The 12,237-nt window shown below is 44.1% G+C and overlaps 1 protein-coding gene across 6 annotated transcripts in view; it reads left to right on the forward strand.

Moving 5' to 3' along the window:
* FANCC (FA complementation group C) overlaps positions 1-12,237 on the forward strand; it is a 183,718-nt gene that overhangs the window by 152,147 nt on the left and 19,334 nt on the right. For 5 of the 6 annotated variants that reach the window (XM_072959173.1, XM_072959174.1, XM_072959172.1 and 2 more), the window contains 3 exons: positions 844-1,000; positions 9,342-9,409; positions 10,734-10,833. In XM_072959173.1, the coding sequence (XP_072815274.1) occupies positions 844-1,000; positions 9,342-9,409; positions 10,734-10,833 (325 nt within the window). The remainder of the gene's footprint in view (positions 1-843; positions 1,001-9,341; positions 9,410-10,733; positions 10,834-12,237) is intronic. The other variant, XM_072959176.1, reaches the window with a different exon arrangement.

Raw genomic sequence — 12,237 nt, forward strand, 5'->3', positions numbered from 1 at the left:
GTGCTCGCAGGGCGGGCTCCGTGGGGGCAGCCCCGCTGCCCTCCCACTGGTGGCTCAGAGTTCGACAGACGTCCGCCTCATGCTCCCTCCCAGGAGAAGCAGAACCCCTGGTTGACTGACCTGGCACAGGAGGAACCTCCAAATACATTTTCCTATAGAAATGTAGCTGCACAAAATTAGGGTTATAGAGTATCACGCTGTGGATCAGCTATGAATCAACCAGGCTGTAACCACCTTTTATGAAATTGATACTGGAGAAAATTTGCAGCAGACTTAACGAGTACAGCTATTAAATATTTACCGTGTGTCATGAACTGTGCTAATCACTGTACACGTGTTGTTATTGCATTTGATCCTTCTGGCAACACTGTGAGGGAGAGATTCTCATTTTACAGATGAGTAAACTGAGGTTTAGAGGTTAAGTAACTTTCCCAAGGTCATATAGTTAGTAAGTGGGGGCCCTGGGACTCAAACCCCGGTCTGATTCCATGTTTTAAACCATCATGATATACTTTCAAACATAATTATTTCTTAAATTAGGGACTGCATATACCTGGCTATCTCAATATCATTACTGTTTTTAATCACTCTCTTTCTTCCATCACTGTATGTTTGTTTGTCCTTTATGAAAGCATTTTTTTTTCTAGAGTTGAAGTACAAGCATATTCACATTTTGCAAAAGGGTACTTGGTAAAATATTCATTGATACTATAAATATTAACCGCTTATGACCATATGGAAAAAAAAGGTCACAGATTGGATTTGTTATTGCATTCTGAACTTTCCTAATCTTTTTTCAGTAACTCATTTCTATTTAAATTTGTGTTCATTTCTTACTGAAAGGAGGAAGATTTGTCTCCCCGTGTCAGCTGTACTCTGCCTCTGGCTTCGGCACCTTCCCAGCCTTGAAAAAGCAGTGCTGCATCTTTTTGAAAAGCTGGTCTCCAGTGAGAGAAACTGTCTGAGAAGGATCGAATGCTTTATGAAAGATTCATTGCTGGTACGTGCTGGGCTTTGATGAGGAGAAAAATCCTTTAAAAAATTGCTAGGTATCATTTCTTTTACTCAGCTCAAGGGGGAAAAATTTAAACCAAAGAGCAATTGGTACCTTTTAGAATAGTCTTCTATCTACATTTTATTTTTCAAATACCTAACGTAGGGGCTTTTCTGCATCCTTGGAAATGTGCTGGACATAGGGAGAGATTAAGATATACTGTATTCACAAGAGTTGACATTTGGACAACAAACCTTCTAAAACAGTATTTTGCCTTCCACATGAAAAGTAAGTTTTAAAAAACGAAGATCTTATTAATAGGAGGACCCTGTTAACAAAGAAGAGCATTAAAAAATAAGCCCTTCACTAGAGGAAAAATAAAATACTTAAAGGAAACAAAATACCTGAAAAATGGTTAAAACAACAAAAACAGCTAAGAATTCCATCGGCCTTGAAGCCCCCTGCACGCGGTGGCTGCCCGCCCCCTCTCCTCAGGACCTCTCAGGCCTGGGGGCTGGCCGGGCAAACCCACTGGCTGCCTGATCCAGTGTCTGGGGGCCAACCTCAGAATCGGAGCATTTGGGGTGGTTTCCCTCTGTGGGAGGCAGCTCTGGAATTTATGTGCATTTTTGTAAGACCGGGAATAAAGACCAGTGCACTCTGAACAAATAGTTTAAAAGCTACCAGAGGTGTCCTGCGCCTGGCGCGACTGTCGGGACCACGGGAACCTCGGTGGGCTCTAACAAGTTCCCTCACTGGCTTTCCTAACCTAGGGGAGGCGTGGCAGGGATTTTCCTCCCGTTGCACCGGTGGAGAAAGTTAGTTCACGGAGAGATGGGGGAGAGCCCGATCCGACGCTGGTGGCCGGGATGCCGGGCAGGGGAGGGTGCCGGCCCTCCCCGCCGAGCTGAGCCCCGGGTCGGGGCGGGCTGAGTCTGCGCTTTGAGTATACACAGCCCCCACCTCCCCGAAGCCTGTTTGTTTAATTCAGTTAGAACTTCCTGTTTTCTTGCTTTCTTTCTCTTTCACATTGGAGGCTGTGTAAGGGAATCCTGGATGAGTCCGTCGCCTTCTTCCTGCATCCCGGTTCTCTTTCGGGGTCCTGATCATTCCCCGGAGGCTCACGCGTGTGACTGTCCACGCCCCTGGTTGCCGTCTCCCTTTTCTTCGGCTCCTCTTCCCTTCCCATCCTGGGGCCTCGCGGGTGCCTACCGACGGTGCTGCAGCAGCCAGCAGCCGTGCTGCTTTCATCTGCACATGAGCTGGCACAAGCCGGACCCGACTGATTGAGAAGTTGACCGTGTTTGATAGAGAAAATAGGAAAGAAAATAACTAGAAAGCCAGGGAGAGCCCAAAGAGAGATATTTACAGGAAAATTAGTACTTCACTATTTAAAAGAGTTGCATAGTAAGGTGAGAAATAAGAATGTCCCTTATGTAAAAATAATTATAATAAAATTCAAAATAAACAAAGATCTTTTAGAAGCCCCTGCCAGCCCATTCAAAACATTACCTTTAACGGGTAATAAATGCAATAAATTTATCAGGTAAATTTATTAAATCTTTTTTTCTGACTGATAACTAAATTATGCTGTAATTTAATTTTCTCTGGTCCTCTTTCAATGGCAAAATATAGTAACTGAGCTATTTCCTTGCTTTCAGGGTTCTTATTAAATTTTCCTTAAATCTCCAGCCTATAGAAAAGTTCCAGTTTCACTGACTTCTCTCAGTTGGTGTGATTCTTCTCTGAACCTCCTTTGCGTCCTTTGTACCTATGGCCCTCGGGCTTGCGCGGCACATCAGTAAACACAGAATGTTGTTGGCTAGGAGAGAGAGAGAGAGAAGGCATTCCCATTAAACATCACACTGTGTAACCTTCAGTCTCCAGTTTATGGTTTAAAATGATCTCCCCCAAATAGTTTTGAAGTCTGTTGATTTACAAAAAGCGTTTGTCAAGATCTTGTGTGTAGAGATTCAGAGCTTCCATTATGGTTAAAAGGGGATTCTTGAGGGTGTTATTTGGCTTAATTTATTGTGGCACTGGCAGGATGTGACCTCTCTGCGCCTTGCAGTTCAGGGAGGTTAATTATAATACAGGGCTGCAAGTCCTTGATTGGCGTGGGCCTGCGGTGCCAGAAAACTAGGCGGGCTGGAATAAGCTTGTGACGTGGCTGAGTGATTAGAAGGGTAGCCTGGAGAGCCTGCTTCCTAATTGCATCATCTGACTCACTTATCACAGCACAGCATCTTGTGCAGGGACAGGGCCACGCAGGGCTGTCAGAGAGATCTTGAAGACTCAGATAGCACAGGGCTGCTGTGTTTTCCTCCAGAAGAAACTTGATGCCTATTACATTAGAGCTGGATTCTGAGAGAAGTTAAAATGCGATGGTCTACGTAACTTGTGTTTTATATGGAGCACTGTTAATTATGTTCCCATCTCTTGGGACTACCCAGAAGTAGCCCTGGAAATTCTGTAGTTACCAGGATGTTGCAAAAAACAAAAGATAAAAGTGTGGCGCAGGTTGAGCAGAGTGAAATGATCTCCCCAAATGTTCTTTGGTCTCTGAGGGACGCAAGGCCTGGTATTTTCCATTAAGACTATGTATGAATTCTAAGGCACTAATCTAATAATCACCTGAATTCTAAATGCGTTTTGAGTTCTAAAATAAAAGTAAGTTTACTTTAGGGATTCGCCCTTTGGCTTCTGTGGACTGCACCTCCCCTCAAGTACATGGCTACCTGCCATATTTGGTGGCTCCTAAATAAATCAAGGCGTTAACCTCAGTTTGTCATCTACCGAACAGACTGACACTTTTCAAAAGCAGGCAGTCTCGGCTTTCCCTCGACAGAGCAGGCAATGGAAGACCATAATCCGTAGCTTCAGGCCTGACCTTAAAAGCTGATGTCACCAAAAAGCAGTGAAAGCCACTTGTTAATTATGCAGCTTTCTTTGCACTGTTTGGTTTCCCAAGGCTGGCCCCTCCTCGGAAGGGTGTTATGTTTTCCAGTTACAATTGTGTTTGTGGAGCCCCAAAAGCTATTGTTTATATTCCACGTTTGAATGAGAAGTACTGGCTGGGTGGCACTGTGCTCAGCTGCCCTGTTGCATGCCAGGGCTGGGATAGGCCCTGGTTCCCATGCCCTCCCCGGCGCTCCTTCGCTGGCCGGCCCCACATGCCGCCTGGCCCTCCAGCCGGGTCCAGGGGAGTGGCTCCCTTGCCTTCACAGACTTGCCCATGAAAGAGTGGGGGAGCGGGGCAAGAATTGGGTTGTGGTTTTGTTTATTCAGATTTTAACTCAGAAAACACTCCTGGTATTCTCTTTATAGCTCCGTTAAAATTAGTTCTTTCTCTTGTCAGGTATACCTCAGTAAAGATAGGGGGAAAATTAGTTCTTGATCTAATAAAAGCTTAAAAATAACAAACATGCAGATACCGCAGCATCCTCCTTGACCTCCCTGGTATGAGATAAGATGCATTCTTGTTTTCATTCTCCACATGGCAGTCACAGCCACTTCCAAAAGAAAAAGAAACTTCTTTTACACAAAATTCCAAACACAATTCCCCTTTAATAGAAGATTATACCAAAGAATTAACTACACATCCTGGATGATGTCAGTTTTCTCTGCTTGAATAACTTCTTACTCATGTACTAGGGTTTTCTTTTCCTGCTATCTCGTTAGCAGTCCTTTAAGCATTCCTTTCTTTCTTTTTGAGCTCTTTAATGTGATGCATGTGATTTAACAAAAGCTGAAGTAGACAGTTTCGCAGTGGTCGAACAGAAACGTGTGGAGATGGTTTAGGCTTGTGGCTAAAGGTAAAATAAATCTCGGACAGTAATTGCACTTTCCAGCGTTGACCTCAGGGGGGCACCAGATCCCCCAGCGTTGTCTCTCTAAAGGAAGAGGCCCAGATTGCAAGTTCTGTGTTCACTGTTGAGGATGCAGGACAACCAGTCGGAGATGAAGGGAGAGAAACAAAAAAACAAAAACCAAAAACAAAACAGGGCAGTAATTGACCTCGGGGGGTCACTGCCACTCAGAGGCTGAGCCAAGAAGCAGCAGGGGGCTGAGGAGCTATCTTCCTGCTCAGGCTGCACAAACCAGCAGGGTAGAGGCCACTGAGCAAGGCTAAAAAAGAAGAACTTCAGATTTGGGGAGATTTTGCTCAGCATCCTGAACTGACATCCCAGTGTCTAACGTTCTCAGAGCGCGCAGGTAAATTTAAAACAAAAGTACATTTGGTACTTGTTAAGTTTTTCTTTTTAAGTCCAGAAATGACAGATTTATCACTAATTAAACAATAATTGCATTATGGAGTACTGAAGAAAACCCTGCTTGTAGTATAAACAACATCTGGTAAAGATTGAAAAGAAAGAATAATTTTTCCAAGCTCAAATTTGTTGAAAGAAACCTGAATGTTTTGAAACAAAATAGATCCTAAAATGTAAAAGGGATATTTAAAGTCTTAAGCTTAGTATTTTGAAAACAGAAAAGAAAATGATATAATAAAAAAGTACGTATTTATAAAGGTACCTTATTTTACATGACAGATGTGAAGATTTTTTATGTAAGTAGATTTTTTTAAACCGAATTGTTTTTTAACTCAATAAAGGAGTTTATTGAAATGAAACTTAACGAAGAATCTTTTTTAAGAAGAAATTTATTTTTGATGAATACAGTCACCTTTTAATTTATATACATATATTAACACAAGGGCTCCTGCTTGTCAAGAGTTTGGAAGAGTTGGCTATGCAGTGGGATGGGGTTGCCGGCTATTGGGTAAACTTCTCGTCAGCCATTTATTTATTCTTTTTTAATGACCATTCCTGAATAAACTACATAAACGTGCATAAAAGTAGATTATGAAAGAGAATCTGTCTAAGGCTTCCTGAACTTCAGTTTGTCTCTCACCTAAAGCTTCCTTCTCCATTTTTAGGAAAAATACCTATAAAGGGTGATAAATGAAGAAGGCTTGAATTTTTTGTGTCTTCACTGCCTTTTTGTTTTCTGTAAGAGACATTCACATTTGTCTGTAAACTACTTCATATTATAGTATAATTTCCCTTTTTGGTTTGTACTCTCTCTTCTTCCCCTCTCCCCATTCTCTGTCCCACATACATAACAGAGAATTAGAAAATGACACAAAAAAGGAAAGATTTCTTCCTGCGAATTCTGTTCTCTGTGCTCTCAGGCCTCTTTCAAGTGGCAGGTGGCCTTGTAATGATTGTTGATGAATTAGGAGGAAAATCACAGGCTAGACACCAAGGACAGAGAGCGAGCGTCGATGTCACATGTACAGTTCATGGAACAGTGTGACAAGCCGGCCTCTCCCTCACCTCCCGCACGACGCAGGCCTAGAGAACCCAGCCGCTGCGTACTTCTTGGTGCTGACGTAGTCCTCCTTTGTGTTTTTGAGGGATGGGAAGGGGCTGTCCTAGGCAGAGAGGAGGTAAAGCAGTGCAGTTCTGGGTAGCTGTGAGAGATGGGAAGGGATGCACACCCCAGAACAGTCTGGCCCATAAGGAAAGGAAGCCGGGGTCCACAGCGCGCCATCATCTTCTGTTCATCCTCTGACATTTAGTGAAGGCACTGGGGGCAGCGGGAGGGGAGGGAAGAAAGGCAGACTCCTGTTACCGATGGGCTCCTGGTGACATAGTTTCCCTCGACTTGAAGTACTCTGTAGTTGGAAGTCGTTAGGCTGGACGGAGGGGAGCAGAACTTGAGAAGGAACAGCTTTTAGTAGGATGGAGAAAAACAGACAAACAGATGGAACGCAAGAAAGGTTTTCCTTTCTGTCCTCGTTTTAATAGAAAAGATAACTGCCTGGATTGTGGGGCTTCTCCAGAGTTCTGGGTTGCAGAGTGGCCTGTTGCGTTCCTGTAGGGTACCGTTTTACAAATAAAACGGGACACAGAGGGGTTAAATGTTTGCCTCTTCCCTCACGTGGATGCTGTAAAGATTTAGGGGAGGAATTTATGGCTTCCAAAGAAGCATAAATTAAGACTTTAATTCTATTTGGAGGATTCCCTTGATAAGAAAAGCAGCTTAAGTTTGCTTTTGTGATTTGCTGTCAGTGGGACACATGCCTGGCCTGTGAGCACTCCGGGCTTCATGAGGGGACTCACTGACCCTGATATTATGTGCTCGGGAAGTGTAAAGAGTCTCAGTTTTAAAACCATCAGTGAAGGCTGCAGATGAGAAAGAGCTGTTCACAGCTAGGGAGTGGCAGGGGAGACTGGTTTTAAATCAAAATCTCCACCGTTGCTGTTTCAGTGGGGTTCCCCTTCCTCCCGGCATCTTATCTGTTTTAAAAGTGAAAACAGGATGTGGAAACAGGTTGAGAACAACCAAAGGTCTGAAATATTTGGACAGAATAAGAGGAGAGGCCATCAGCATGTAGGGAACAGGCAGATTCCACACAGTCTGGAGACATTTACGACATCTGATTGCGCTGTTCTGCTGGAAAACACTGTGTCAAAGAAAAGATGTCCAGGCTCCAGTCCTCTTTCAACAGACTGAGTTACAATTCCGTTGCTTTCCCCTTGCTTTCCACGGTAGCCCTGTTCTACACGTTGGATCAGACTTCTTTTTTGCCATTTGGAAATCCCTGTAATCAGTACTGAATGATTTTCTACTAGCATCAAATTCATAGAGTGGCTCTGGAGTAGTTAGACTTTAGAACAAAAGGAATTGTTCTGTTGTACCGTTTTCAATATTAGTCTTATTTTCTGCCTGCATTTTCAGGCTCTGGGTATCTGTCTGTGGGCACATGACAGTGTTCTTTGGTCTTAAACACTCTCATACCAGAGCCGTATTGTCTGTATATGAAACTGAAAAATTGGTCTGGCAAATTCGATGAATCACATTTCTTCAAGGTGTACAGTTTGCTTTTCCCTTCTGGTTTGATTTTTTCCATTATGAATACATACAAACTTTGATGATGTTTTCTGGGCATATATCCAGTGATATATTAATAATCGTTATTATTTACAGTGAGGCTGAGAAGCAGGGAAATTAAAGCCAAGAAATATTCTGTCCCTCTTCTGTTGAACCATGGCTCTGCCGAATTACTTTCTCGAGTACATAATTTATAAGAATTTTTAGTTGTTGTTGGGGTTTTTTAAGACAAAAATGGCCATCAGTGAAGGATTAGGGAGTGTGGATTACTCTACTTAAAGAGTAGAGATTTGTGACTTACAAATCACGAATCTGTCTCTTCAGTTTAACAAGTGGCAGTGCCCTTGCCTGGAGCCTTCTGTGACAGCCTGCAGTGGCGGCGCGTGAGCACTAGATGGCACACGTTCAGTGTTACAACTCGAGCCGCCAGCGCCGAAGGGTGTGGATAAGAAAGTCTGGGCAGACAGGCACCATTCTTTCTTCGGCTTGGTCTAGAAAACTTGAGAGGCAAAGCGTATTCTCTTTTCTCTCTTCCTTGATGAGGTGGTATGACAAAATGTTTCCCAAAGCTAGTTATATCAAGCTCAGTATGACTTGAAGAAATTCCCTTTAGAGCCTAATTCGCTAACATTTGGATGCAACCGTAAAATGTCTGTTTTAGACCACAGCGGCATTTTCCTCTGGCTTAGTCCCCGTGCTCTGAGCTTTAAGCTATGGGCCGAAAGGATATGGAACCTGGGTCAGGCCCACTGCCGCCCCACCCAGGCCACAGTAAGTCAGCTGCTGCAAATTTAAACCACCAAAACCTGTCACAGAAGTATCCATGGGTTAAATCAGATTGCTGTCATTGTGCAAGATGATAGTATCTTTATTTTCATTAACTCTCTTTTTACCCTAAATAATTTAAGCTGCCAAATTCATAATGCACTATGTTATGGCATTATTTAGTCCGGCACGATGGTGGTCACTGCCTCCCTCAATGATAATTCTAAATAATTGTATACTCATTTCCTAACAAGCAGGAATGAACAGATACCAGGCCCACATCTGATTCTGAGGCACTTGTAAGTCATGTAAGGTGGTCAGACCCAAGAAGAGTATTACGTAAAAGTAGCAACACAGGCAGGCTCTATGTCTGCGTTCCAGCACGCCGGTAGAAGGCATTTTTAATTTTCCATGATACTTATTGACTCTTTTTTCTCAATTATATGGGCTTATTATAGAAACTGTGGAACATACAGGAGGGCAAAGAAGAAATTAAAGTTGCCTATAATCCCCTTGCCCCAAGAAAACTACATGCAGGGCGTTTGCCATGAGCTGGTGGTTCCTTTTTCTAACCCAAAGGAATCTATACCCATTTTCTAGACACCAGCTGTTCTGGACAGCTCATTTCCCTGACGGAAGCAAGTCATTATTAATGAAATGCTTCTGATATTTTACTTTCTCACAGTCTTTTCCTTTACAGCCTGAAGCAGCCTGCCACCCTGCCATATTCAGAGTCGTAGATGAAATGTTCAGGTAAATATTGTGCTGTTTCTGTTCGTAGTTGGTCTAAATATGTTCAGTTTCCAAATATGAATATAAAATTCTGTGCTAGTCTCTGGGTGTACATGGGGAGATTCCATCTAACCCCTCTGAGCTTTTTGGTAAAACTAAATGTCAGTGTATATTTAAAAGCCAATGCCTAAGAATTAAGATGACTGTCTTTTTTTTAATCTTTTAAAGTTCTAATAATAATGGTGGAAAAGAAGAATTTAATTCGATTTTAAATTATTGAATAGTCACGTAGGATTTTTCTCAACTCAGAATAAAGGGTAGCAATGTACTCCCTTCACCACAGGAGGGCTGACCAATCTTTTTAAAGGATTTTCAAGCTAAGGAAAACCAAGAATAAAAGTAAATAATGCCATTCTTAACAGAGCTCTTCTGAAAGGCAAAATCAGCTATGCATGTTACAACACACTCATTTCTATTCTGCAAATACCAGTACTTCTTGGTAAGTGCACTGGATTTACAAGGGTGAGAGATGAGGAGACCCCTGGACACCAGGTCGGGTTATGGCTGACAGTCAGTGGGGAGCCGGACCCCTCCCAGGGAACTGGCCGTGGGGCGGGGTTTTCAGCCTCTTTCTTGGGTGCTGGTGCAGCCATGATATCTGCCCTCTGTCCCATCCCCCTTGTACTCAGGAAGCAGAGGCCCCAGGGCAGACAGCAGACACTGGGGAAAGGAATTTTTACAATAGCAAATAACCCAGCCCTTGGGTTGATCTTGAAACATACTAACTTTAAGCCAAATGAACATAGAAGTAAGTCAAAATGCTGTTTTTAGTTTAAAGCTAGCAAAGTTTGAATTTCTGTTTGTTTGTTTGTTTAACACACATAAAGAGAAGTTAATATGAAAGTGCGTGGAAATCAAACCAGAAACACACAGATTTCTTCCACCACTTTGCTGGGTGGATATGACTGAGCCGTTTTAACCCTTTGGGCACCTGTTTCTCCATTTGCAAGAGCAAAAGTTCTGTGGGTGTTGCATTTCCATGCATACGGTGCACAAATGTTTGTAAAGAGCATTCCAGGCCCGCACGGAAGGGGTACCAAGTGCTTAATAATTTAAAGACCAAGAAAGAGAGCTCTGCACGTTACAATTTTAAACAGAGTCTTCAGAAAAAGGAATGACAGTTTTCTCTTGCTCTCATGCAAGGACTGAAATCTGACGACTTGAGATACCGCTGAAGCTTCTGGCACAGAAAGAATGTTACCATTTTTCCCTTATATGTGTTCAGGTTCACATGGCTGCCAGATTAATCACTAAATGTGTTGTGATCTGGCTTTGCATTGCTCAGGTACGCACTCCTGGAAACCGAGGGAGCCCCAGAAGTACTGGCCGCGATGCAGGTGTTCACACGATGCTTTGTAGAAGCTCTGGAAAAAGAAAACCAGCAGGTTTGTTATGCTGCAGATAATATTCATTCCCCCAAAGAAAAAGAGCCTGTTAAGAGCATTTGACTCATCACCAGAAAGGGACACTTTATTTCCAGTGATTTTGATAGACTGCTTTGTTCATGAAGAAAGCTTCCAAATGAATGCCCCACCAAAGGTAAAATCATTTTAATTGAAAAAAATCAAGATGGTCCCCATCCGTCCCATGTCCTGGTACCCAGAAGCATTTGTCTGCTGTTGTGCAGGGACCTCTGTCAGGGCAGCGGGCCCCGCCCCAGGGGATGCGTCTCCTGGGCCCTGTGTTGTACGCCGTGTGTCTGTACGCCGTGTGCTAGGAAGGAAATCTCACGTATTACCGAGCAGTACTGGGCATTCTTAACCATCAGTTTCTATTCATATCAGAGACCTAAACGTCATTCGGATTCCAGAAGAGAAGGAGGCAGTGAGAGTGACAAGGAAGGATTTGAGTCATTGTAGAGGAGGAGCTGGGAATAGGCGTGAGTGGGCCCAGTCAGTAAGCGAGACGCCGGCCTGGGGACCTGCGGGAAGACTTGCACCCTGGGGCCCGTCTGCAGAGGCGGCTGACCAGTTAGCGTGACTGTGTGCGCAACGGGAGCCTTTCCTGCCAGAGAGCTTTCACCTTTGGGCATTTTAACTGGCCTGTGCTTCTGATGGCCACAGACCTACCTAATGGCTCTGTGGTGCCTTGCCTGTTCAAGTGCTCGGGTCCTCTGCAGCTGCCTGTGCGGTCTGTCATGGCCCTTTGTGATGCTTCCTGCGGTTTGACTTAGGAGAGCAGTGCTCTGGTGCTTGGCTCTACTAAAATCCCACATACCTCTACGCCGAGAAACCTCCCAGGTTTTAGCAGCTTTTTCTGTTTTTTAAGGCAACGATAAATATTTATGGTGTAGTTTTTCCATCCTCTCTCTCCCTAGGGAAGTTCGCTAGACTGTAGCAAACAACATTATCAATGGAACCAGCCTGGAATTCGGGAGGAGAGCTCTGCTGAAAGGCACTGGCTGGCCCCCCCACCTATTTTGAGGCATAACTATAAATATCTTTTATCCTCCCTGAACATTCCTGTATTCCCAATTAGGAACTGACCTCTAGAAAACCTGTCTCTAGCTCCTGGAACACACCTGGGCTGGGTGGCGGACGCGGGTGAGAGAAGAGCTGCTCTGTACCCCTCGCCTGAGGCTGTTTCCCTGTCAGCTTGCTCCGAGCCGCGTTGTTGGGTTTGGCATTTGAGACTTGGACTGGCTGTACTGGAGTTACAGTCACTTTCCATTTAGAATGGTGCCCTCCCCGGGCTACTTGTGTCTGGGGGGCACAGACTGGGTCGCGGTGGAGGCAGGGCAAGGGTCCAGAGAGAAGCAGGAATTCATCACTCCCAGCTTGCGCTCAGGG

Source organism: Vicugna pacos, chromosome 4, assembly GCF_048564905.1.
Source record: "Vicugna pacos chromosome 4, VicPac4, whole genome shotgun sequence".
Classification (NCBI taxonomy): Eukaryota; Metazoa; Chordata; class Mammalia; order Artiodactyla; family Camelidae; genus Vicugna; species Vicugna pacos.